The sequence below is a fragment of the Salvia splendens genome, chromosome 14, assembly GCF_004379255.2.
Source record: "Salvia splendens isolate huo1 chromosome 14, SspV2, whole genome shotgun sequence".
Classification (NCBI taxonomy): Eukaryota; Viridiplantae; Streptophyta; class Magnoliopsida; order Lamiales; family Lamiaceae; genus Salvia; species Salvia splendens.
In genome coordinates, this window is record NC_056045.1 from 19600904 (window position 1) to 19625057 (window position 24154).

The window sequence follows — 24154 nt, forward strand, 5'->3', positions numbered from 1 at the left end:
ATGTGTATGAGTATTATATTTTGTTATAATTACTCTAGTCATATGTCTAACTCAAGGGAAACACGAGTTGATGAACTAAACAATCACATATAGCGGAAGAATGAAATTAATTAAGGAAAAGTGCGCAGTGAGACATTATGGGTACCAAGATATCATCAGAGAATAATCAGGCAGAATTTTTTTTTAAAAATGCCTATATGGTAACATGATTTACACATAAGGTGAAAAGTATGGTAGTTCGATGTATCATGGTTCGAGACCTGCTTAGAGTATACGTGGGAGAGTTTTGGCAGTGGGTATACTCGAAAGCATGATTTTGAGTATAAGTGGGAGATTGTTAGGATTGGTATACTGAAAAGCAAATTTCGAGCATGTTGCACGGATATAATTGCTTGTATACAATAAACTCTGCAATCCACTTTTAACCCAAGGCGAGAAGAATTAATTTTATCGCATTGGTGTTTGCTTATGCATTTATAAGATGTTTCTCAAACATTTAAATGTATAAGAAGCAAATAAGTCTAATTTTTCTGCATAGTAGACTGGTCGTGAACGACGTTCACAGAAGGTGACACAGTCGGTCCTTTGTAGAAGAGAAATAGAATTTCACAACCTAGATAGGCTTTGGCTACCTATCGTGAAAGGTTGCAGTGTCAGTCTGCATGTTTCCTTACCTTAGGAAATAAACGACTGGTGTGGTATAGCACTGAAGGATCTAACAGTTGAGATAAGTCTTTCTTGCTATTTACTGAAAGACGAGGTCTCGGTGATTGTTATTTCTTAATCATTGTTGATATAACATTGAGCATACGATATTGATTATGCACTACTTTGATTTATCAAATGGTGCGGATTTTTCGCAATCCAAGAATCCTGATATCTTGGGTAGTGGTGATTAATGTCTAGAGGTGCTAGTATTGTTATTGCAATGAATCGTGTGCTGGGTGAGTCCAGTTTGATAATATCCTCAAGAGGTGTTCGAAAAAGGTTTTATTATTCAGAAACCCGGCCGGTTGGAATTTATTCCAGAATAATAAATAAAGATTTTGAACTAGACAACTCTTGGAAAAAGATATTAATTAATTAAAGTCAAATAGTAGACTTAAAATAATTAATGGATATTTATATCTTAAACACGGGAAATAATAAATTAACGAGGTAAAGTCCGGATTACTCGTAATTTGGGATTGGACGGGTAGTCAATATTATTATACTATAGTGGATGATAATAATATTCTATTGGACTTGTATTAAATTGGGGCTCAATTTAATTAGTAAAAGTCCAACAGGTTTGGCCCAAGTCCAACCTCCATAGATCCCTAATCTGGCCCATCATAACTCTATATAAAGGAGACTAGATAGAAGACTAAATCAATTGATTTTGATTATAAAAATTCGTGCTCCCTCTCTCCAGGGAGTGAACAAAATTTTCAGTTTCACGGAACTGAAGTTCAGTCTTCTGCCTAGTTAAGTCCTTTTCAATTCTGACAAGCTTTGCCCACCCAAAGGTCGGATTCTGAGTTCGGGATACAGATTAGAAGGTTCGTGGTTGAGTACGAAGAACATCACGTGGAGAAGCTGCAAGCAATCGACGATTCTTTGGAGAATCAGATCGGTAATTCTAATCCGTAGGAAATTCATGTTTTAGGTTTTAATTCCGTTTACATGATTTATGTGTGTTCTAGCATGCTTTTTTATTGTTTAACATGTAGTAATTAATCCCATAATCGGTCAAATAAATCTGTATGTATGATTTATTTGTGAATGCATGACTTCCGCTGTGCAAAGGGCTCCAAACCCCAGCAGAGCATTCCACGTGTCTCTCCACAAATTGCCCATTTCTGACCACAAAGTCTAGTGAGAGAAATTTTTAGTGATGAAGAGTTGGAATGGTGTGAAAATAATGAATGGAATGGGGTGTATTTATAGGTGAATTAAATTGAATTAAAAAAAAAATTAAATAAAAATCGCCGCCTATAGTCGCGCCGGGCACCGCTCCACTATAGGTGCCCCGCCTATCCGCCGCGTCCTCGCCCCCCCCGTCGCCGCATGCCCGTCCGCCGCCTACCGCCCCCACACTCCTCGTCCGCCCCGGGGGCGGACAACACCTCCACTATAGACCGCCCCGGGATCGCCCCCGTCGGGGCTATAGGCGCGGCGGTCCCATAGTGGACACTCTAAGAGCGTCCACAATAGGACGCCCAAGCCAATAAATTAGTACTGGGACTAACCAAAAACACTTCCTATCACGTTAGGATTTCCCACAACCCACCACATCATTAGGACTTCCCACAGCCCAATAATAGGCTAACACTAGAACTAGCCGACACCCTAGCCAAACAAACAAATTCACAAATACGTAATTAAAAATTCGACACGAAAACGGAGAAAGTGCAACCATTTTATTTAACAAAAAAAATACATAGTTCAAAAAAAAATTTAAAATACATAGTGCATCAATAAAAAAAACCATCCTCAAGCTTCACACACGCGGCTGATGCACTATTTTTTAGCACTATAAATATCTGCAAGTATAAAGAGTAGATTTAGTATAGCTAAAGGTGAGTACCAGATATCGATCACGGGGAAAACAATCAGGAATTGTCTACCTTCTACTAAAACTCAATTACTATTTGGAAAACCGAAAGTTTTGGAGATTTTTGAAAACTAAACAATTTGAAAACAAGTAAAAAACTAATTACAAATAAATCACAGAGGTAAAAGACAAGAGATAAGGGAATTCCAGGGATGTGCGTTCACAGTTATAGTTATACAAATTCCAACTATAACACCCTAGCACAATTCTTACTTTGATAGTCGAGTCACCTAGCTTATGCTCATGCGATGCAAACATTGATTACTAACACTAGGGTTGTCAATCCTAGATCCGTAACTCCTAAAAGCTCCTAAGACCATTGTAAAGTCCGCACTCTCAATTAACAGTGCCGTTTTAAAGGAAGCTAATTGCAGTGTCTATTAGGTGGTCTAACTCGCCAACCTCCTCTCACGATTATGTAGCAAGTTATATTAATTCATCACAGAATGTGTCACTCAAATGTGAAGCATTATTCAATTACTTAAGGAAGAAATAAATTAAGAACGAAACGGATATTAAATAGAAAATGGAATTGTATAACCAAAGTCGTTACTAACACATCCCTAGAATCCTATGAGTTTAGTTACACGTGATAGAATAAACTAAAAACATAGATTGTAGGGAAGACAATGAAAACATAAGAACTAAAGCAATAAAACCCAAAGGTAGAATCCTTGTAGCCTTGATGATCTTCTTGAATCCTTATTCAACCCTTTGCACTATGAAGTACTCTCACTTTTAAATTCTTGGAAATATTTTGCAAAGAGAAGAACTCTTTTTGATGAAGCTTTGGGGGATATTTATAGTGGAGAAATCGCCCCTCATCAAATAAGGAAAATGGTTGCAAAGTATGGTAAGTCTTGGAGAGAAAGTAGGGCATATCTGCTCGCTGCTTTTTCCCAACGGGCTGCTGCACCTTGGCCAGCGGTCGCTGTGGGTTGATCCGAAGCTTCTGTCTCTTGGGCAGCGGTCGCTGCACTTGTTTCAGCGGTCGCTGGCAATCATTCCGTAACTCTCTGGACTCCTTGTAGCGGTCGCTGCACACACCCCAGCGATCACTAGGCGTGTTCTTCCTTTCATGTACAACTTTCCCGGAGCGGGCCACTACTGGCTTAGCGGTCGTTGGCTGCAACTTGTTGCAGCAGACCGCTGGACGTCTTGAACAGTTCCAAATTTCTAACTTTGCGTTTTGACGTATTTTTAGGCTCAAATATGCACGTTTCTCACAAAACAAGTCAAAATACCAAAACGGATAAAACATACGAAATATAGACATAAATTGTGATTTTGACATTAAAAACAGACCAAATAAATGCCTTAAAACCGTGCAAAATCCGAGCGTATCAGCGGCACCCGTCTCACTCGTCGGAGTCCCCTTGGCCATCCCCGGCGGCATCGGCATCCTCATCAGCTCCCCCAGCGACATCCCCGACGAGTCACTGTTGCGATCCATTTATCTTCAATAGAAATGAGAGTGGAAGAAGAGAAGCTCGTTAATACAATTGGTGCGAATGAAATGAAGTGTAACGAGCTGTATATATAGAGTAGAAATAAAAGAAAAAATTAAAAAATGCCTCTCGCCGATCGGGGGCCCGCAATAGCGGACGAGCGATCGGCTAACGCCCTTCGACCGCGCCCGACCGCTTGTCCTACTTTTTCTCATCCAACTTTTTCGCCGCGCCCAATAGTGGACGACCGCGATGCCCGAGCTGCTAGCCGGTTGCTAGGGCTTGTGTTCGTCCGATATTGCGGATGCTCTAAGTCGGAAGAATGCAACTTTAGCTCCATGTAGCCCAAACTTGACTTTTTCTTTAAACTACATGCACGAACCGATTGTTTTTGCTATTCACACTAATTTGAATCTATGAATTCGTTTCATTTTGCTATTTTTGGGTGTCCATAAATAGTAGTCTCATTTTTAAAAATAGAAAATTTATCTTTCATACTTTAACCATTTTTTCCTCCGTTCATAAGTTACCCATTTTTCTTCCTATTTCTCTAATTTTAACTATTTTTTTGCGTTCCCACTTTACCAATTTTTATCAAACCCTGCGTCGTCCACAAATGAGACTATTTTTTTGGACGCACAACAAATCATTATATCAAGTTTTAAAATCACAAATGTATACAACAACAATCTATTCTACCAATAAAAAGTCATATAATCGACCATCGGATTGCGAGGGAAGGGGGATTGGATTGGGGCTAAATTGAGATCTGAGATTGCAGAAATAGGATAGCAAGAGTTGAAGATGACTAATTGACTTTCTTCTCAATTATCAATTTATCATCATAAACCAATCCAATTCAATGTCATTTACCAGACGAAATGGAAAACGCCAATCTACTTTCCTTTAATTACACTCTGCCCCCAAACTATACTAATATAACACTTTGCCCCCTCCTTCATTCCACTTCAAATGGTCACACCTCACAATCATAATGATGAAACGTCTTTAATATTGACCATTTTTCATATGAGCAGTGATAAATTAACAAACATTGTATATATATATTTGTCAATTTCTATCATTTGCCATGAATGAGGAAATTATCTATTTTAATTATATACTCCCTCCGTTCCATTGTAGTGGGGGCATTTCTTTTCGGCACGGAGATTAAGAAAGTAGAGAGATGAAGAGAGAATAAAGTAAGAGAGAGTAAAGTAAGTGAGAAGAAATGTGTTAACTTTTACTAAAAAGGGAAATGACTCCACTACTATGGAATGTACCAAAATGACAAAATGACTCTACTACTATGGAACGGAGGGAGTATTAATTTCACATTATAACTCCTCACATTAATTAAGGATGAGTTGTGATCAATGTCGAACCCTTCTTAAAGACCGAACTAGAGATTAAATTTGGGTCATCCATTTTTTTAATCTTGTGTTTGGGATTAATTTACAATTAATTTAATATTTTGCTCAATAAATATATTTTTAATTTTATTTTTTTAATTTTTTTTATTCAATAAAAACTTGTCGGAGTAAATAATGAACTATATTCACTAAATAATGAACTAAATGAAGTATGTTATGAAGTACGTTTGACATGTTATTGAAATACATTAATGATACAATAAATTTTAGTTTTAAACGTTAAGCGGTAGTAATGAACTATATTTAAAAAATAATGAACCAATTGAACGTTAGTAATGAAGTAAATATGACATTTAAAAAAAAGTAAATATGACATTTTATTGAAATACAATGTTAATTGTGTTAAACGTCAAGCAATAGTAGTGAACTTATTACTTTATTCAGTCATGCTATTACTTCATTCCATTAGTTTATTACTCCTTCCGTCCCCGATTAAGAGTCACACTTTGACCAGGCACGGGTTTTAAGAAATGTAAAGAAAAGTTGGTTGAAAAAGTTAGTGGAATATGGAACCCACTTTTTAATATTGGTTTTAGGATAAAATGTGAGTGAAGTGAGTTAGTGGAATGTGGGACCTACTTACCATTTATGGTAAAAAATTTAAAAAATTAAAATAAAAAATAAAAAATAAAATAAAAAAGTTTTTATCGAATAAAATATTAAATTAATTGTAAATTAATCATAACCACAAGATTAAGAAAATGGAGGGCCTTAATTTGGTCTCTATTTCGGTGTTTAAGACTTGATTTGTGAATAATAGGACTCTTGATTATTATACTTTCATCTAACACTAAAAAGAAAATACTTAGATTTTTTTCTAATAAAAATATTTTATATTCAAAAATTTAAATAAATATTTTACATCATGTTTTTTAAGTTGAACAGAAAATATATGAAAAATGAGTTCAAAGAAAAAAAACAAAAGATAGTGAAAATATTATAATTAAAATAATAACAATTAAATAAAATTTAATTTTTAAAAGAATATAATAATATATTATATTACTTATAAAATTATTTAAAGATTTATTTTGCTAGTATATTATATTTTCCACTTCCATTATATACTTAACGTTTTATATTTATTAAAAAATTCTTAAAAATTTATTTTTCCAATAACTTAATTAAATTAATTTTTAATTCCAAAAGTAATTTATATATTTTTTATAATTTGGATCTCGTATGTTCATTATTTATTATTTCATTTTCTTCAATTATTTTAATATTTGTGATTTGGAATCATTTGAAGCTTGTGATTGCAAATATTTTTTTGTATAGTATATAAACCATATGGAGAAATATGCAAAAAAATTTAATATATGGTCATTTAGTACTATTGTCAAAATTACATAACAGAAAATTTAATTATCCAGTACGGAGTATATATTTTGAATACATACTAACAATACACTTGAAGGATGTGTCCCGAGTATAGGTGGACGACTAGTGCAACGACCTTCCATAATCGAAATAACTCTATTATGTTATCATTTGATGCACTATAGAATATAACAAAAAATTAATCACAAAAACATCCACATAATATCATTCAATGATAATAGTTTCTCAATTATGTAATATTTCCATTTAAATCTTATCAATGTATATTACACTATATAAAATAAAAAACTATTATATACTAGCAAAATAATATTTATAAAAGATAAAAAAATATTAGTACAAAGAAATATATTAAAGAAATTTAAATGAAATATTTTTTTTGCAAACGAACAATTTCTCTCTTTTGAAATTTAAATGATGTAACACTTGCAAAATTAAATATTAGAAACATAAAATAAAATATCAGTATATATGGCATAATACGAGAGAAATTCCAAATAAAAGAGTATTTTGCCCAATTTTTACTTTGTTATTAAAAGTAATAATTTATTTATCATTCATATAATTGTGATAGTTTAAATAAAATGAATAAAAAAAACCTATTCCATTAAAATACTATGAATGACTATTCTATCTAAAATTTTATTGCAAATTTTTAACAACGGTGGATATTTTCAAGAATAATATCAATTACATATTTTCTAAAACAAAATGATTATGGAAATATTGTAATAGCATAATTTTTCTCCTATAATTGTATTTAGGGTTAAATTAGTCATAGAAGTATGTAATTAATGAAACCACCAATTCAAACTAATTTGATCTTATCCTATTCAAATTTGAAGGACATCTTGTATATACAATTTTTGTCAATTTATCTTTATTCTTTTCGTATATACAAAACTAATTAACGAGTCATGGTCGTCGCGAAGGAAAGCTAAAGTTACAAATTATTTTCTAGTTTCTAACTTTTAATTGACTTGTTTTAAATATCTTGCTTTCCTAGTGAATATTCAGATTTCGGTTTGAATACTTTTTTAGAAAAAAAATTAGAGCTAAATTTATAGAATCGTAACATACACTATTTAATTAAGTAATAAACGAACATTTGAATGCTAAGTTTCCGTCATTCTAGCGAAGTTTCCGTCATTCTCGTGATGTCAGCACGTAACAATAATAATGCTAACTAAATGCCTTGAATATGTCAACTAAATTTGATTAACATTGAATATGCATATGATTGACATTAGATGTACTATGTGTTGATATGAGTCATGGAAGTTGAAAATATTGAAAATTCAAATAATATTATGAAATTTTATCATCAAAATGTATACAATTAGGATCTTGTTAGAAATTCTTATAAAATTACCTTTAATTTGATGTATATGTTTTGTAAAAAAAATTTGAATTAGGATAGTTATAAGAGTTTGAAGCTTTGAGATTAATTTTTAAAAATTGATTATAACTAACAAAATTCAGTATCTATTAATACATTTGATTGACATTTTTAAACAGCTAGTTGGCATCTTGTATACTCTGATTGACATAGTTATAATACCTAGTTGACATCGCGTGAAAATTTATCTTTACATTTCTTTTCAGATTGGATGGACTAGATTTGATAGTAGTTATCAATTTAACATATTGTTAACAACCTAACGTGACCACGTGAGAAGAATTGTTATTATTGTAACTACTGAACTAATTATTGTAGCTAGAGGTGCCCACAGGTTTCGGAACCGGCGGTTCCGGTTTTGAAAATTTCCGAACCAGGACCGAACCTCGAGAATGTTTCGCGGTTACGGTTCCGATTCCAAAACCGCGGATTTTGGTTCCGACCTGGCGGTTTTTCGGCTATTTTTTTTTGTTCCGATGGTTTTTCAAGGTTCTGGCACTGTTTCAGTTCGAAAATCTTCGAACCTGAACCAAACCACGGCTTCAAAATCGACGGTTTCGGTTCGAGTAAATTCTCACGGTTTCGATTCAAAACCGTAACCGCCTAGTTACTATTTCCCTGTTAACCGTTGGAACTGTAAACGTTGGGCACCTCTAATTGTATTGTAGCCGTGGGCTTTGTGTTGATCCGATAAATAAAGAACAGTGGGCTCAGTCGTATGGTAAAATAATCAAATATAGTTGCAACCCCATTTTTTCCTTCCAAATTGATATAGGTTCCGTACAGTATTATGGAATTCAGATTGCAAAATTGGAATCATAGCATTCAATTTCAAATCCAGTGTTTGGTACAGTAAAATATTTAGATTTGGATTACAGTTCCACCATTTGAATTTCATATCAAAGTAGATAAAAAAATTAGGCACTTTCACACACGGCACATACAACACACACACTACACACATTACACACTACACAAAAACACACTGCACACACAAACACACATTGCATACGCCACACACACACAATACACATGTACACACATTATATGATTGATAAGGATCCATATAGATTATGATCCATTAACCCAAGAATTATACCCTTTGGTGATGTTTGATCTAATAATTTTGTGAAATGGTTTTCAATTTCTCAAACAATCAAAGATAAAACATAGATCCAACAATATCCATTGAATCTAAGCTAAAAGAAGCTAGATCAACAAAAGATAATGTGGAATAAGAGATGAAATGTCGTTGATGGAATAAGCTAAGACACGTACACCATACTAACAAGCATCCATGGCTAAGCCTTCAAAGAATCCACAATCCTCAAAGCATACCTCTACATGACACATACTTCACTAAGAATTGATGGATTCAAGCAACCTATAACTAGGAATTGGATAGGAAACCCTCAAAGAGGAGAAATAATCTCTCAAGCATCTAATTTCAATCAAAGTCTAATTGGAAAATGAGGAAAATTACTATTTATAGCAAAGACCCAAAATTTCAAAAGGAGCCCACAAAATATAACTCTGCAGCGATACCCGATCGGGTGAATTACAAAAGGGAAAAACCACCCGGCCAGGTGCCAATTTCGGACCCCTTCCTGTTTCTTCCGGACTCGGCCGGGTGAATTATTAAGGAGGAAAAACATCTAGCCGGGTGCCATTTTGAGACCACTTTATGTTTCTCCCAAACCCGGCCGGGTGAATTGTTAAGGGGATAATTCTCCCGACTGGGTGCCCTTCTCAGATCCCTTGTTGTCTCGGTCTTTGCACCCCCGGCCGGCCTTCATTCTTCAACACGATCCTCATCGCCGGCTCCTCAGCCTTCATGGACTCTTCCCGCGTGGCCTTTTGGAGAGTGGAAAGCCCCTCTCGAAGCCGCCTCGCCATGGACCTCTTCGTGGGTGCGTCACGTGGGATCGTATCAATAGTTTCTTCAAATTCAATTTCATATCGATTATGTTATGTTTTCGAAAAAGGATTTTGAATTGCATTATAACTCAATACCCTAAAATTCAATTTCATGGAATTGTAATCTCAATTCAATTCCAATTCCATGTACTAAACAAATTCCATGTATTGAACAAGACCCCTAATGTTTAATAAAAAACTCAAAATGTCTATTAACTACTGTAATTCCTCCTTGTTTTTCCTGTTTATTAGGAAAAACAACTAGTTTAGATAATCAATATTTTATTGGATGAATGAATTATGTTAGTAGTAGTAATTATTTAATTGATTAGTAGTAGTAGTTAAAACAGATTTATAATTATATAGTTAAGACTAAGAGGAATGGAAAAAAAAGGAGTTGACGCAGTCAAGTTTTTGACTTTAAAAAGTGTACAAGTATTCCGAATTGCAAGTCAAATTTACGCAATTATGTTAAGACTCGTCAAGTTTTTGACTTTAAAAAGTGTACAAGTATTCCGAATTGCAAGTCAAATTTACGCAATTATGTTAAGACTCGTTAGTTACTAACCAAAGTAATAACAATTCATCGCTACCTAAAATCACTCTCATGTATGCAATGTGTAGCAACTCGTGCATCCTATTCCTAAATTAATAACAATTCATCGCTACCTAAAATCACTCTCATGTATGCAATGTGTAGCAACTCGAGCATCCTATTCCTAATTCCCTATGAAAAAATTATATTAAAATGACAATCATATTTAAAATTACAATATACCATCAATGAATATCCTTAAATTTAGAGCCGAGCCCACGTGACAGACTTGCTTATTTATGTATCGCAGATTGCTTGATTATCTCTAATTTCGTATCGCAGATTGCTTGGAACCATATGCCGAATTACATGCTCATGTATCACATATTGCTTGCCTATATATAACAGATTGCTTGCCTAAATTGTCATTTTAATTATGGTGTCACCATAGTGCTCAGATTTTGTATCACAGATTGCTTGGAACTATATGTCAAGTTGCATATCGCAAATTGCATACTACGTTGTAGTCAAGTTATCATATTAAAACTAGTGTAACCCTAACGCACCCCTCTATGAAAATTCTTATTAAATCCTATGTAATTATGGTTCTCACATCGAATTTGGTGGACTATGTAAACTTGTAACCTATTATTATAATTAATACGATGATTGAACTCATTCAATTGACAAGGTCATCCACATCCCTGTCTCAATACCGTCTCTTAACTGTCTCATCCCTTAACTATTCATAGGCCCCACTGCATTTTTACTTCATCTCTTAACTAAGAGAAAACACATGCATCCCTTCATCTCCTAAACATCTCATCCCTTAATTATTCATTTAATTTCATTTTTATTTTATTTCCAATAAATTCAATTAATATTTCATTGAAATATTAAATGAATACTAATAATTCATAAAATTCTTAAAAAATCATGAAAATTACAACATCCGAAAATACGAAAAATACATAATTGAAATCCTAATATTTATAGAAGTGATCGGGGGCTTAAAAATTAGAAAAAAAATCAAAATATTGGAAAAACGGCTATAAATGGCTAGTATTTTTGGGGATTTTTTCAATTTTTGAATTTTTCCGAAATTAAAAAAAAACCTTTTTAACGGATATAAACGACGCCCACTCGCGGGCCGGCGAGCGGGCGTCACGGCCGCACGGGAGCTCACCACGTGGCCAACGCGCGTGGCGAGACAGCTCGCCAACCACCTCTTGGCGGAGGGATACGGGACAAGACTGAGCACCCACATCGCTGTCTCGATGCCGTCTCGTCTCGCCGAGACGAGACCGAGCCCGCATCGACACGGCGATGCGGATGCTATAAGATGTTCTTTTACATATAATAGGTTGGAATTCGAGTGATCATGGAGGTAAATAAAAAAATATATTGATACCACCTCCGTCCTAAAAATATAGATTAGTTTCACCGTTTGAGTCGTTTCCTAAATTAGACAAAGTCTAAATATGTAAATTTTTTAACTAATTACACACCACAAATGATGTGGATCCTACAATCCATTACATTTTCTATCTCTCTTACTGTTTTCATCTCTTTTTCACTTTATCAAATGAATATTAAAATTCGTGTCATTTACACCATAGGTCATATTCGGTTATTTAGATAGAATTATACCTAAATTCAATCTTGGATAAGGAAAGATTAAATCATGCAAAAAGGAAAGGTGTTCGGTTAATCTGCTAATTTTTAACATACATACCTAAATTTGCGAATTTACTAAAATAACCTCAGCTGTACCAGCACTTTATATTAGTAATAATTAAACCTCTTCATTACAATACATCACTATTGTATCCATCGATGACTCACTCACAGTCGCATTATATTTTTCTTCCATCACACACGTTTTCTCCCAATTTTAATTTATTATTTTTCTCTTTCCACCATCTTCCCCATTTTCTTTTTCGAAAATAAATTTCCATCATCATCATCATCCCCTTCATAAAACCATAAACACAAAACACCCTCCAAAGCTTTAATATGCACATAAAATAAAAGATGAGCGGATACAAAAAATCATATACGTGCCAACACTAATTTTTTTTTCTTTTATCATCATATACCTAATTTTCTCTATTGGTGAGAGAAAGTGGCGAAAGCAAAGGTAAAAAATGAAGGAGAAGATTGTCTTTAGCCAAGATAATATTTGTCGAGGGGGAAGCCGGACCTGGAGTCGTGCGTTAGTAACGGGCCTTGTATACAGTTGCGGGCCTGAACAAGAATAAATCTCGCAAACCAAACGGCAGATTGTATGGTTTGTCAGGGGTAGTCGGGTTGTATCGGGGCAAACGAACGGCGCCTTTGTGTATTATTTGCAATGATATTCTTGATAATTCAAATACTCCTAATTAGGGCATCCACAATGGGGCGCCCGAAGGCGCGCCCGATGCGTGCCATCATCCTCGGGTGCGGACGATGGCTTCATTGTGGATGCCCAAACGATGGCACGCCCTACGCCCACGCCCTAAGCTTTGGGCACGGAAGAAGCGCGGGCGATAGGCTATAGTCCGCGCCATCGGGCACCATTGTGGCCTTCGCTGAGAATGGCGCGGACGGTGGCACGCTTTTTTTTTTTTTTTAATGCTAAATTCGAAAAATTTGTATAAATATCCCCTACCCCACCTTCATTTGTAACATTTCATTTCACGATTCCACTCTCGAAACTCACATTTACCACGAAATGGATTCAAGTCCCAATAGTCCGTTGTTTGGTGGTGATGCGCGTTGGCCGGGTACAGAACCCGACGAATATCGGTCGTTCGACGCCAACACGCAGTACGATCCCGAATTCAGTACGGATTCGTACGGTTTGTCTGACATGGAGCCGTCTCCAAACCGACCCGTCGCCCCCTCCCGTCGCGCCGCCGCCGACGCCACCTCATTCCCCTCTGCCGCCCCTGCCAAAAAGAAGCGGATCTGGCACCGCGCGAACAAGTTGTCACCTCTGGCATTGAATGAAGAGTACGCCCCCGGTCGTACGAACTACCAGCCGGATGAAACCCTCATCTTGGCGAGGTGTTGGGTGGATATATCGGAGGACCCAATATTCGCGAACAACCAGAAGCAGCTCGTGTACTAGGAGCGCATCGTCGAGCGCTACAATGAGGCGAAGCCGCCGAGCGCATACAAATGCCAACGGAAGCAGCTCCGCAAGCACTGGGATCAGGTGAAGAAGCAAGTCAACCTGTTCGCGGCGGAGTACAAGAAGTGCTCGAGGGAGCAGGGAAGCGACGAGAGCTTGAGCAATGTGCGCGATAGAGCGTTGTTGTCGTACCAGTCCATGTACGGTGACTTCAAGCATTTCAGCATCTGGGCGCTCTTGAGGGACAAGCAGAAGTTCCAAGGCGGGATTCTGCACACCGGTGCGACAAAGAGGACGAAGACCACCGACGCTGGTGGTTACACGAGCAGTGAAAGTGGAACTCGTCCGGTGGACCTCAACCGGACGTACACGGAGGAAGAGAGTTCCGGCACACCGATGTCCTCCCGTCGTCCCATAGGCTATAGTCCGCGCCATCGGGCACCATTGTGCCTTCGCGGAGAATGGCGCGGACGGTGGCACGCGTTTTTGATTTTTTTTAATGCTAAATTCGAAAAATTTGTATAAATACCCCCTACCCCACCTTTATTTGTAACATTTCATTTCACGATTCCACTCTCGAAACTCACATTTACTACGAAATGGATTCAAGTCCCAATAGTCCGTTGTTTGGTGGTGATGCGCGTTGGCCGGGTACAGAACCCGACGAATATCGGTCGTTCGACGCCAACACGAAGTACGATCCCGAATTCAGTACGGATTCGTACGGTTTGTCTGACATGGAGCCGTCTCGCCCCCTCCCGTCGCGCCGCCGCCGACGCCACCCCATCCGCCTCTGCCGCCCCTGCCAAAAAGAAGCGGATCTGGTATCGCGCGAACAAGTTGCCACCTCCAGCATTGAATGAAGAGTACGTCCCCGGTCGTACGAACTACCGGCAGGATGAAACCCTCATCTTGGCGAGGTGTTGGGTGGATATATCGGAGGACCCAATATTCGCGAACAACCAGAAGCAGCTAGCGTACTAGGAGCGCATCGCCGAGCGCTACAATGAGGCGAAGCCGCCGAGCGCATACAAGCGCCAACGGAAGCAGCTCCACAAGCACTGAGATCAGGTGAAGAATCAAGTCAACCTGTTCGCGGCGGAGTACAAGAAGTGCTCGAGGGAGCAGGGAAAGGGAGCAGGGAAGCGGCGAGAGCTTGCGCGATGTGCGCGATAGAGCGTTGTTGTCGTACCAGTCCATGTACGACGACTTCAAGCATTTCAACATCTGGGCGCTCTTGAGGGACAAACAGAAGTTCCAAGGCGGGATTCTGCACACCGGTGCGACAAAGAGGACGAAGACCACCGACGCTGGTGGTTACACGAGCAGCGAAAGCGGAACTCGTCCGGTGGACCTCAACCGGACGTACACGGAGGAAGAGAGTTCCGGCACACCGATGTCCTCCCGGTGTCCCATAGGCGTCAAGGCTGCAAAGAACAAGGGGAAGGCGACGGCGACATCATCCTCGACCGCCGCCACCCCATCACCGATCCCGGTCCCGATCCCGACCCCGAGCCCGACGGCCGCCGTGTATGCGGAGTTGGCAAGAGCCTCGATGGCGAAGACGTTGTTACAGACGGACAAGGCCATCGAGAAGTGTACGGACCCCGCCAAAGCCGAATACCTAGAGGGGTTGATCGGTGAGCTTCGCCGGAAGTTGGAAATTGCATAGATTAGCCAACTTGAATCGTGTAACTTTTGTTAATCAATGCAGTCTTCGCCGTTTTTTTAGCTACTCGTTGTATTTTTTAATTAGTTTGCATTATATATTTGAAAACATTTAAATTAATTAACTAAAAAATAGTAAAACATATAGGGCACCCCTTAGGATGCCCCACTACAGGTGGAAGGCTACGAGGATAAAAAGGATAACGTTGCGGTGCATAGGGCGCGCATTAGGGCGCCCCATTACTAATGCCCTAATATAGGAGTATTACTCCAGGCTGTGGTTGTGTAAGAGCACCCACAACCGTGCTCTTGCCAGCGAGCACGGTTGTGGGCCCGACCACACTTTTTCTGCCTGCTATTCGGCAAGAGCACAACACCCTTAGCTGTGCTCTTCCGCAAGGACGAGCACAATTCAATTTAAAATTCAATTAAATAAAAACATTTCCATAATATTAAAATTCATTAAAAAACCGAAATAATATTACAAATTACAAATAAAATAAAAAAGACATAATTATGAACTTTGAAAAATTAAAAATTACATAATTAAAATCCTAAAAATTAAAAATTACGTAATTAAATTCATAAAATTAAAAAAAAACACTACTCGTTGCCGAATTTCGCCCACATGTGTTTGATTAAGTCTTCTTGTAGCTCAATGTGGATTCGGGTATCGCGCATTGTGTGCCTTGTTTCGAGCCTCTCCCCCACCGTCGTATGCCGACCTCGGCGTGGGGGAGACCTCACAGTTGAGCTTCCGGCTTCATCCTCGTCGTAGAAGCTAGCCGCCCTTGGTCCTTTGTCGGCTATAATCATGTTGTGTAAGATAATACACGTGTACATGATGTCGGCGATATTATTCACGTACCAGAGCCGATCCGGGGCTTTCACAATGTTGAATCGGGCTTGAAGGACCCCAAAGGCTCTTTCGACGTCTTTCCGCGCGGACTCTTGACACTGCGCAAAAAGAACACGTCTCGGGTCTTGCGGGTTGCTGAGCGTCTTCACGAAAGTCGACCACCTTGGGTAGATACCATCGGCGAGATAGTAACCCATGTGGTATGCATTTCCGTTGATGGTGAAGTTGATCGCCGGTGCTACACCATTCATCACATCATTGAAGAGTGGTGAAGAATAGAGCACGTTCAAGTCGTTGTTGGATCCGGCAACGCCGAAATATGCATGCCAAATTCATAGGCGGTAGTCGGCGACCGCCTCAAGGATAAGTGTTGGGCCGCCGCCTTTGTGACCGCTTAAGTGTTGCCCCCTCCAAGCAGTCGGACAATTCTTCCACCTCCAATGCATGCAGTCCATGCTGCCAAGCATTCCGGGAAAGCCATGGACTGATTCGTGAAGACGAAGCAACCGTTGGCAATCATCGGTGGTGGGTACCCGAAGGAATTCATCACCGAAAGATGTACGAACGCCCTCGCAAAATATTTTAAGCCAAAGGATTCCAGTGGACTCACCGACATGCAAATACTCGTCGAAGAGGTCGGTCGTTTGCCCAGTAACGAGTTATCGGATGGCACACGTACACTTCTGCAACGGCGTGATACTTTGCCGGCCAGCTGCATCTAGACCTGTTTGGAAGAATTCAACAAGTGCGGACAATGTGTTGACAATTCGCATAAACAAGCGCTTTGACATGCGAAAACGGTGCCTGAAGTAATCTGCCGAAAACCGCGGCTGGTCGGTAAAATAGTCGGCAACGAGCCTTTCATGGTCTCCCTCCCGGTCACGATGGATGTAGCGGCGTGTTGATCTAGTTCGTTGAGGAGGAGGAGCGGGGGTATTCGCCGCGACATATGCTTCATAAGCGGCACGATGTTGTTCGTAGTATTCTTGTTCTTTACGCTCCGCTTCCGCCATAAGATGGGTGAAATCCATTTGAGGTTTTGAATGAGAGATGAAGGTGAAGATAGGTTGTATGAAAATTATGAATGAGAGATGAATAAGAGATGAATTGATGTGATAAATGGATGATGAATGTGTGTATTTATAGATGATTTTGGGGAAAAAAATAAAAAAATAAAAAAAATACAGAAAAATGGGCAAAAAAACGGCCATATTTTTGGGATTTGGAAAATATTTTTTTTTTACTTTTTATCAGTTTTTATAATTAAATACCGAATTTAAAAAAATATTTAAAGGCAACGGCTATGTCGTTGCCCAATCGTAGCACGCCATGTCAGCTGCTCGATGGCACGGACGTGCTCGATGCATCGAGCAGCGCCGTGCCAGCGGCGCGAGTGCAGCGGCTGACGACCTCCTCCGTGCCACTGGCACGGACGGGCTGACGTCATTCGTCCACCGTTGCAGATGCTCTAATAGAGCTTCACGCGCTCCACATGAATTGACTAAACGAAGTCTGCACTTGATTTGATTTAATTTTTTTATTTGGGACTAGTTAGTCCTCAGGCTTTGTTCCAATTAAGTGTCCAATTTTTCTTCTTTCTACATTTTACGCGTGATATTGATATATGCCATTTGTAGTAATACACACAGTAGAATTCAAGAAAAATGAAATTATTCAAATCCATGCCACAGTGATGCGTAGAAAACTTCAAAAAAAAATGAAACCATCCAAATCCATGTCTCCATGGGTGGACCTATCCCATTTCCCTCTGCACCAAGGAGCAAGTAATCATGATTTTCCATCCCTCTCTCTCATATAAATGATAGTGAATGAAGGGAAAATAATGGAGGTTACTCAAATGGCGAAACCCATGGTGCTTCTGATCCTCTCTCTCAATTTGTTCCTCCTCTCACAAAATGGTGTACTAAGTTGCAACAAACAAGAACAAGATTCCTTACGGACATTCATCTCTTCCCACTCCCCTCCCCTCAACCTCAGCCTCAACTGGTCTCCCTCCACCAATTGCTGCCATTGGCATGGCGTAGACTGCACATCCCACAACGGCGCCCCTCGTGTCACACATCTTTGGCTGCCGAAAAAAAATCTCTCTGGCACCTCCCTCACTCTACCAAACCTTCCTTTTCTAGCCCACATAAACCTCTCCCACAACCATCTCTCCGGCCTCCTCCCCGCTCTCCCTCCTCGCCTCCTCACTCTAGACTTGAGCTTCAACTCCCTCTTCGGCCCACTCATCCGCACTTTCCCCCTCACCATCCACACTCTAGACCTCTCAAGCAATCACTTCAATGGCTCCTTTGATCCCTCATTTCTTCTCCCTCAACCATCCAGTTTGGCCATCTTCAACATCAGTAACAACACTTTCACTTCCTCCAATCCTTCATCTATTTGCCACATCTCCCCACTCATCAAAATCTTAGATTTCTCCATGAATCAATTCGTTGGCCATATATCTCCTTCCCTCGCCATATGCTCGAACCTTCAAGTTTTCAGAACAGGCTCTAACTCCCTGTCGGGTCCACTGCCACACGACCTTTACACCCTGACAAGATTGCAAGAAATCTCACTGTCTAATAATCAACTTTCCGGTCCAATCAACAAGGCCATTGTGAACCTTTCAAACCTCATTATCTTAGAGCTCCACACCAATCAACTAAGCGGTGAGATACCTCAAAATATAGGGCTGCTTTCCAAATTAGAGCACCTGCAACTCCACTCCAACAACCTCAACGGCACCTTCCCACCTTCTCTAACAAAATGCTCCAACCTCACCACTCTTCTCCTTCGCAACAACCTCCTCAACGGCCAAATCTCCAAGCTCAACTTCTCCAAACTCCAACATTTACAAGCACTTGATCTCGGCAACAACTCCTTCATGGGTAGCATCCCGGACACCCTCTGCTTGTGCAAGTCCATCACAGCAATCCGGCTTGCCTTCAACCAGCTCAGCGGTGAAGTCCCTCCTTGTATGGCCTCTCTCAAATCTCTCACACACGTCTCCCTTACCGAAAACCACCTCTCCAACGCTGTCGGAGCCCTGAACACACTCAAACACTGCCAGAATCTTGCAGTCCTCTTCCTCTCCAGATGCTTCCACGACGAGAGAATACACAACAACGACAGCGACAACCTGCACACCTTCAAGAATCTGCAGATTCTGACGCTAGCAGGATGCAAACTCAAAGGCCAAATCCCAACTTGGATTTCCAAACTAAAAAAACTCGAAGTTCTGAACCTATCATTCAACAGAATCTCGGGCCCAATTCCAGCGTGGATAGGATCAATGCCAAGCTTGTACGTCCTCAACTTAACTCAAAACTCACTCACAGGAGAGATCCCACGTGAGATAACGAGACTTCCGGCCCTGATCTCCGACAACAGGGGTACAGACTTGAGCCATCTCGCGTTGCCCTTCCTATACGACAAGCTTCAGTACAACCGACTCTTCAACTTGCCACCCAGTCTGAAACTCGGGAGCAATAGCCTCAGCGGAAGAATTCCGACAGAAATCGGGCAGCTGAAGCTCCTCCAAGTATTGGAACTGAGCAACAACAAGTTGATAGGAAGCATTCCTGAGCAGCTGTCGAATCTGACAAATTTGGAGAAACTGGACATGTCGGGGAATGATCTGACGGGAAATATTCCGAAATCGCTGACGAAGCTGCATTTCCTGTCAGCATTCAGCGTGGCGGACAATGATCTGGAAGGGGAGATTCCGAAGGGAGGCCAGTTTGAGACGTTTGGAATTGGCGCGTTTGAAGGGAACCCCAAACTGTGCGGTGAAGTGATACACAGGAGCTGCGGTGCAGTTGTGATAAACAGGCGTATGCCCGAGGAAGAAAATGATGCCGGGAGTCGGAGTGTATGGTATTATATGCGATTCCCTCTTGGATTGGGATACTTTGTTGGACTAGTTGGAGGTACTGTTCTACTCTTCTTCAAGAGATGGTAGTCATTATATTATTCTCTATTAGAAATGGGCCACTCACCCCTTAAAAGGCCTCATAAGGGGGAGGGTTATCCACACTTATATAGATTAGAAGGGATCTTTACCAAGCCGATGTGGGACAGAATTTTTTAGAGAATTTAACACGCCCCCTCACGTGTGGGCCGGAAAGAACATCGGTCATCCATCACGTGGGTAGGCAATGCAAGAGAAACCATCATCGATGTGGGCCGGAAAGGACATCGGTCTTCCACTCGTGAGGTAGATAAGAGATAAAGAGAAAATCATCATCGACTTGGGCCCGCTCTGATACCATATTAGAAATGGGCCACTCACCCCTTAAAAGGCCTCATAAGGGGGAGGGTTATCCACACTTATATAGATTAGAAGGGATCTTTACCAAGCCGATGTGGGACAAAATTTTTTAGAGAATTTAACATTCTCCATTCAATCTCATTCTCATCTGTGTATATGCAAATAAATCACCACCATTCTTTCTTGTTTGGGTTGGAAATATTACACACAATCACAAAAATTAATAATAGTGGATTTTTCCTTCATGAAGTTGCATACAATAATTAAATTTTGTGATTAGGGGACTTATTTTGAGTTTCAAGAATGGTGAACTGAAGACCATCATCAGTTTGTATCTTTGGAGAGACCCATAGCATCTCTCAAAGATTAAATAATTGGATTGCCCCTTTAAAAAACAATGCAGACTTGTTGAAGTTTGAGTTTAATATCACTGTTAAATTTTTTTATGACATAAAATTAAATAACTTAAAATTAAAAACTTAAAGCTAAATAACATATATGACATAAAATTGAATACTTAAAATTAAAAACTTAAAGCTAAATAACATATATATATACATAGTTGTGATCAATTGAGATTTTTTAGCTTAATTGAGAATTGAGATGCATTATCAGCCATTCATTTTAATTAAATGAGTGATCCAGAATTTGCCACATGAAAAAAAAATTTAGATTAATTAATTATGAAATGGTAGAATGGTAATTTCATGGTACATTTTATTCAATAAATAATTTTTTTATTTTAATTTTTAAAAAAATTTAAATTTTTTTTAATATTTTTTTTTTTGCCAACTATATATACAATTCATGTCAACTACACACATATAATGTCAACTACATATACAATTCATGTCAAGTATACATATATAATGTCAACTATAAGTTGTTGACATTTGATGTGTAGGCTATTGACGATAATACCCCGAGTTGACATAATCTATTTGCAGTTGACATTTCAAAAATGTTGTGGATGAGTGACTGAAAATGCATCTCAATTCTCAATTAAGCTAAAAAATCTCAACCTAACAGGACCACATATATATTGATTAGATTTTGGATCATATTCTATAGTAAGTTATAACAGAATAATTAAACTTTAATAATATTTAATATTCAAATTACGTCAAAAATCTAATATGCTTATACATGTTTTTAATAAATATTACCACATTTTACATTAGATTATTGATATATTTAATAACTAATTGACATTTTCAATAATAAATAAATTGATATGAATAATGATTTTGATAAATAGTTAAAAGGATGAAGTTATTAGTATATGTCATAATTTAAATTATGACATAAATTAAATTGGTTGAAAAAAGTGATTGGTGATACACTTATGGTAGGAGATAGAAAGTATGTCATAATTTATTTAAATTATGACATAAATTAAATTGGTTGAAAAAAGTGATTGGAAAAAAAGTTAGTGGAATGTGGAGCCTATTAGTATTTATGGATTTATTTTGATCGGGACTCCTAAAGTGAGATACCCACAATGGTAAGCTGGGATCTTAATGTGGAACGGAGGGAATAATATCTATTCATATTTTCTTGGAAAATACTCCACCCGTCCCATAATAATTTTCACTCTTATTGTGGGCACATGTTTTAAGAGCATCCACAACGGTGGCGTCCGTCGCCACGGCGGTCCGCGCCGCTGTGCTCGCGCCGCTGGCACGGCGCTGCTCGATGCATCGAGCAGCGCCGTGCCAGCGAGCAGCTGACGTGGCGCGCCCTCATTCGTCAACAGCATAGCCGTTGTGTTTAAATTAAATTTTTTTTAAATCGGTTTTTAATTAAAAAAACCGATAAAAAATAAAAAAAAAATTCACTTCCCAAAAAATTATATCCGTTTATAACCGTTTTTTCTCACTTTTTAATTTTTTTTTAAAATTTTTTTTACCCCAAAAATACACACTTTCATCTATAAATACCCACAATTTCACTCCCAAAAATTCACATCAAACTACACAATTCTCATCATCATTCTCTCATCTCCATTCTTATCTTCAATCTCTCATATCCATTTTCATCTTCATTCTCTCACACCCTACAACACCACTATGTCCGGTCACGACGATAACCCAAGCGGCTCCCACGGTTGGAACCCCGAATGGTTCGGTTCACAACCGTTTCCTAGTCCGAAAACGGACTATTCGGCCCCTCCTCTCACCCAAGATTCGGGCGTTCCGGGTGGCTACCGGCCATACCCGGTCGACGACCAAGGTGGCTCCGATGGGCGATACGGGTGGACACCGGAGCCTAGGCCTCCCGTCCCTTCCCAAACTCCGACTCCTCCATCACGCGCCGGTGTCCGCACACCGTACTCACCGGCGGAGATGGATAGATTGTTCAAGGCGTACTTGGAAATATCCGAAGATGCGGTGGTTGGCACGAACCAATCCGGCGATCACTTTTGGTGGCGCGTCTCTCGGCGGTACAATGCAAACCGGCCGCCGGGAATAATCGAGCGCAACGAGAGTATGGTGCGCAACTGCATCGGCCGAGCCAACGACGAAATTGGCAAGTTCAATGGCTATTTCCTCCAGGAGTCGCGGAATGCCGGGAGCGGTCGGAGCGAGGTCGACATCATCACTGCGGCGCTGAGCACCTACCAATCCATGAACGGTAAGTCGTTCAAGTACCTAAATGTTTGGCAGGAAACGAGGACGCACCCGAAGTATCTGGGAGGCGTAACATCCTCCTCTAGCAGCTCCTCTAAACGGTCACGGTCGGCATCCCTATCCGACGCCGGCGAAGAAGTGGCTAGCCAACTCGCCGAAGCTAACTTGGGTAGCCCCGACGCCGGACCAAGCGGTTCCCGACGCCGACCGCAAGGAAGGAAGAAGGCGGCGGCCGAACGCCGTCGTGCCGCAACTCCATCTGCCCCCGCTCCCGAACCCGCACCCTATGTTCCACCTCCACCCCCGAACAACTCGTTGTGGGCCCTTTTGGCCCAACTCAATATGGCCGATAGGTCATCTATGACCCCCACGCAACTTCAAACGCACGAGACCATGATATTGGGTCTCCAAAAACAATTGGGGTTGGTGCCGCCGGATGCGTAGTCTTCCTCGGGTAATATTAGCCAATAATTGTGTACTTTTTAATTTTTAGGATTTTAATTATGTAATTTTTAATTTTTAGTATTTTAATTATGTAATTTTTAATTTTTAGGATTTTACTTATGTAATTTTTAATTTTTAGGATTTTAATTATGTCTTTTTTATTTTATTTATAATTTGTAATATTTATTGTGGTTTTTTAATGAATTTTAGTATTATGGAAATGTTTTTGTGTAATTGAATTTTAAATTAATTGTGCTCGTCCTTGCGGAAGAGCACAGCTGTGGGTGTTGTGCTCTTGCCAGAGCAGGCAGAAAAAGTGGGGTCGGGCCCACAACCGTGCCACTGGCAAGAGCACGGTTGTGGATGCTCTAAGAAATATAAAAAATAGTTGGTTGAAAAAGTTAGTAGAATGCGAGATCCACTTTTTATATTGGTTTTGTAATAAAATGTGAGTGAAATGAGTTAGTAGAATGTGATACCTACATCC

At 39.5% G+C, this 24154-nt stretch overlaps 1 protein-coding gene across 1 annotated transcript; it reads left to right on the forward strand.

Annotated features, from left to right (window-relative positions):
• Positions 1-18172: 18172 nt before the first annotated feature.
• Positions 18173-20414, forward strand: LOC121764306 (receptor-like protein 2). The gene has a single exon (XM_042160349.1). It carries the CDS (start codon positions 18173-18175, stop codon positions 20282-20284), a length of 2112 nt encoding a protein of 703 aa, XP_042016283.1. The 3' UTR covers positions 20285-20414.
• Positions 20415-24154: the final 3740 nt, after the last annotated feature.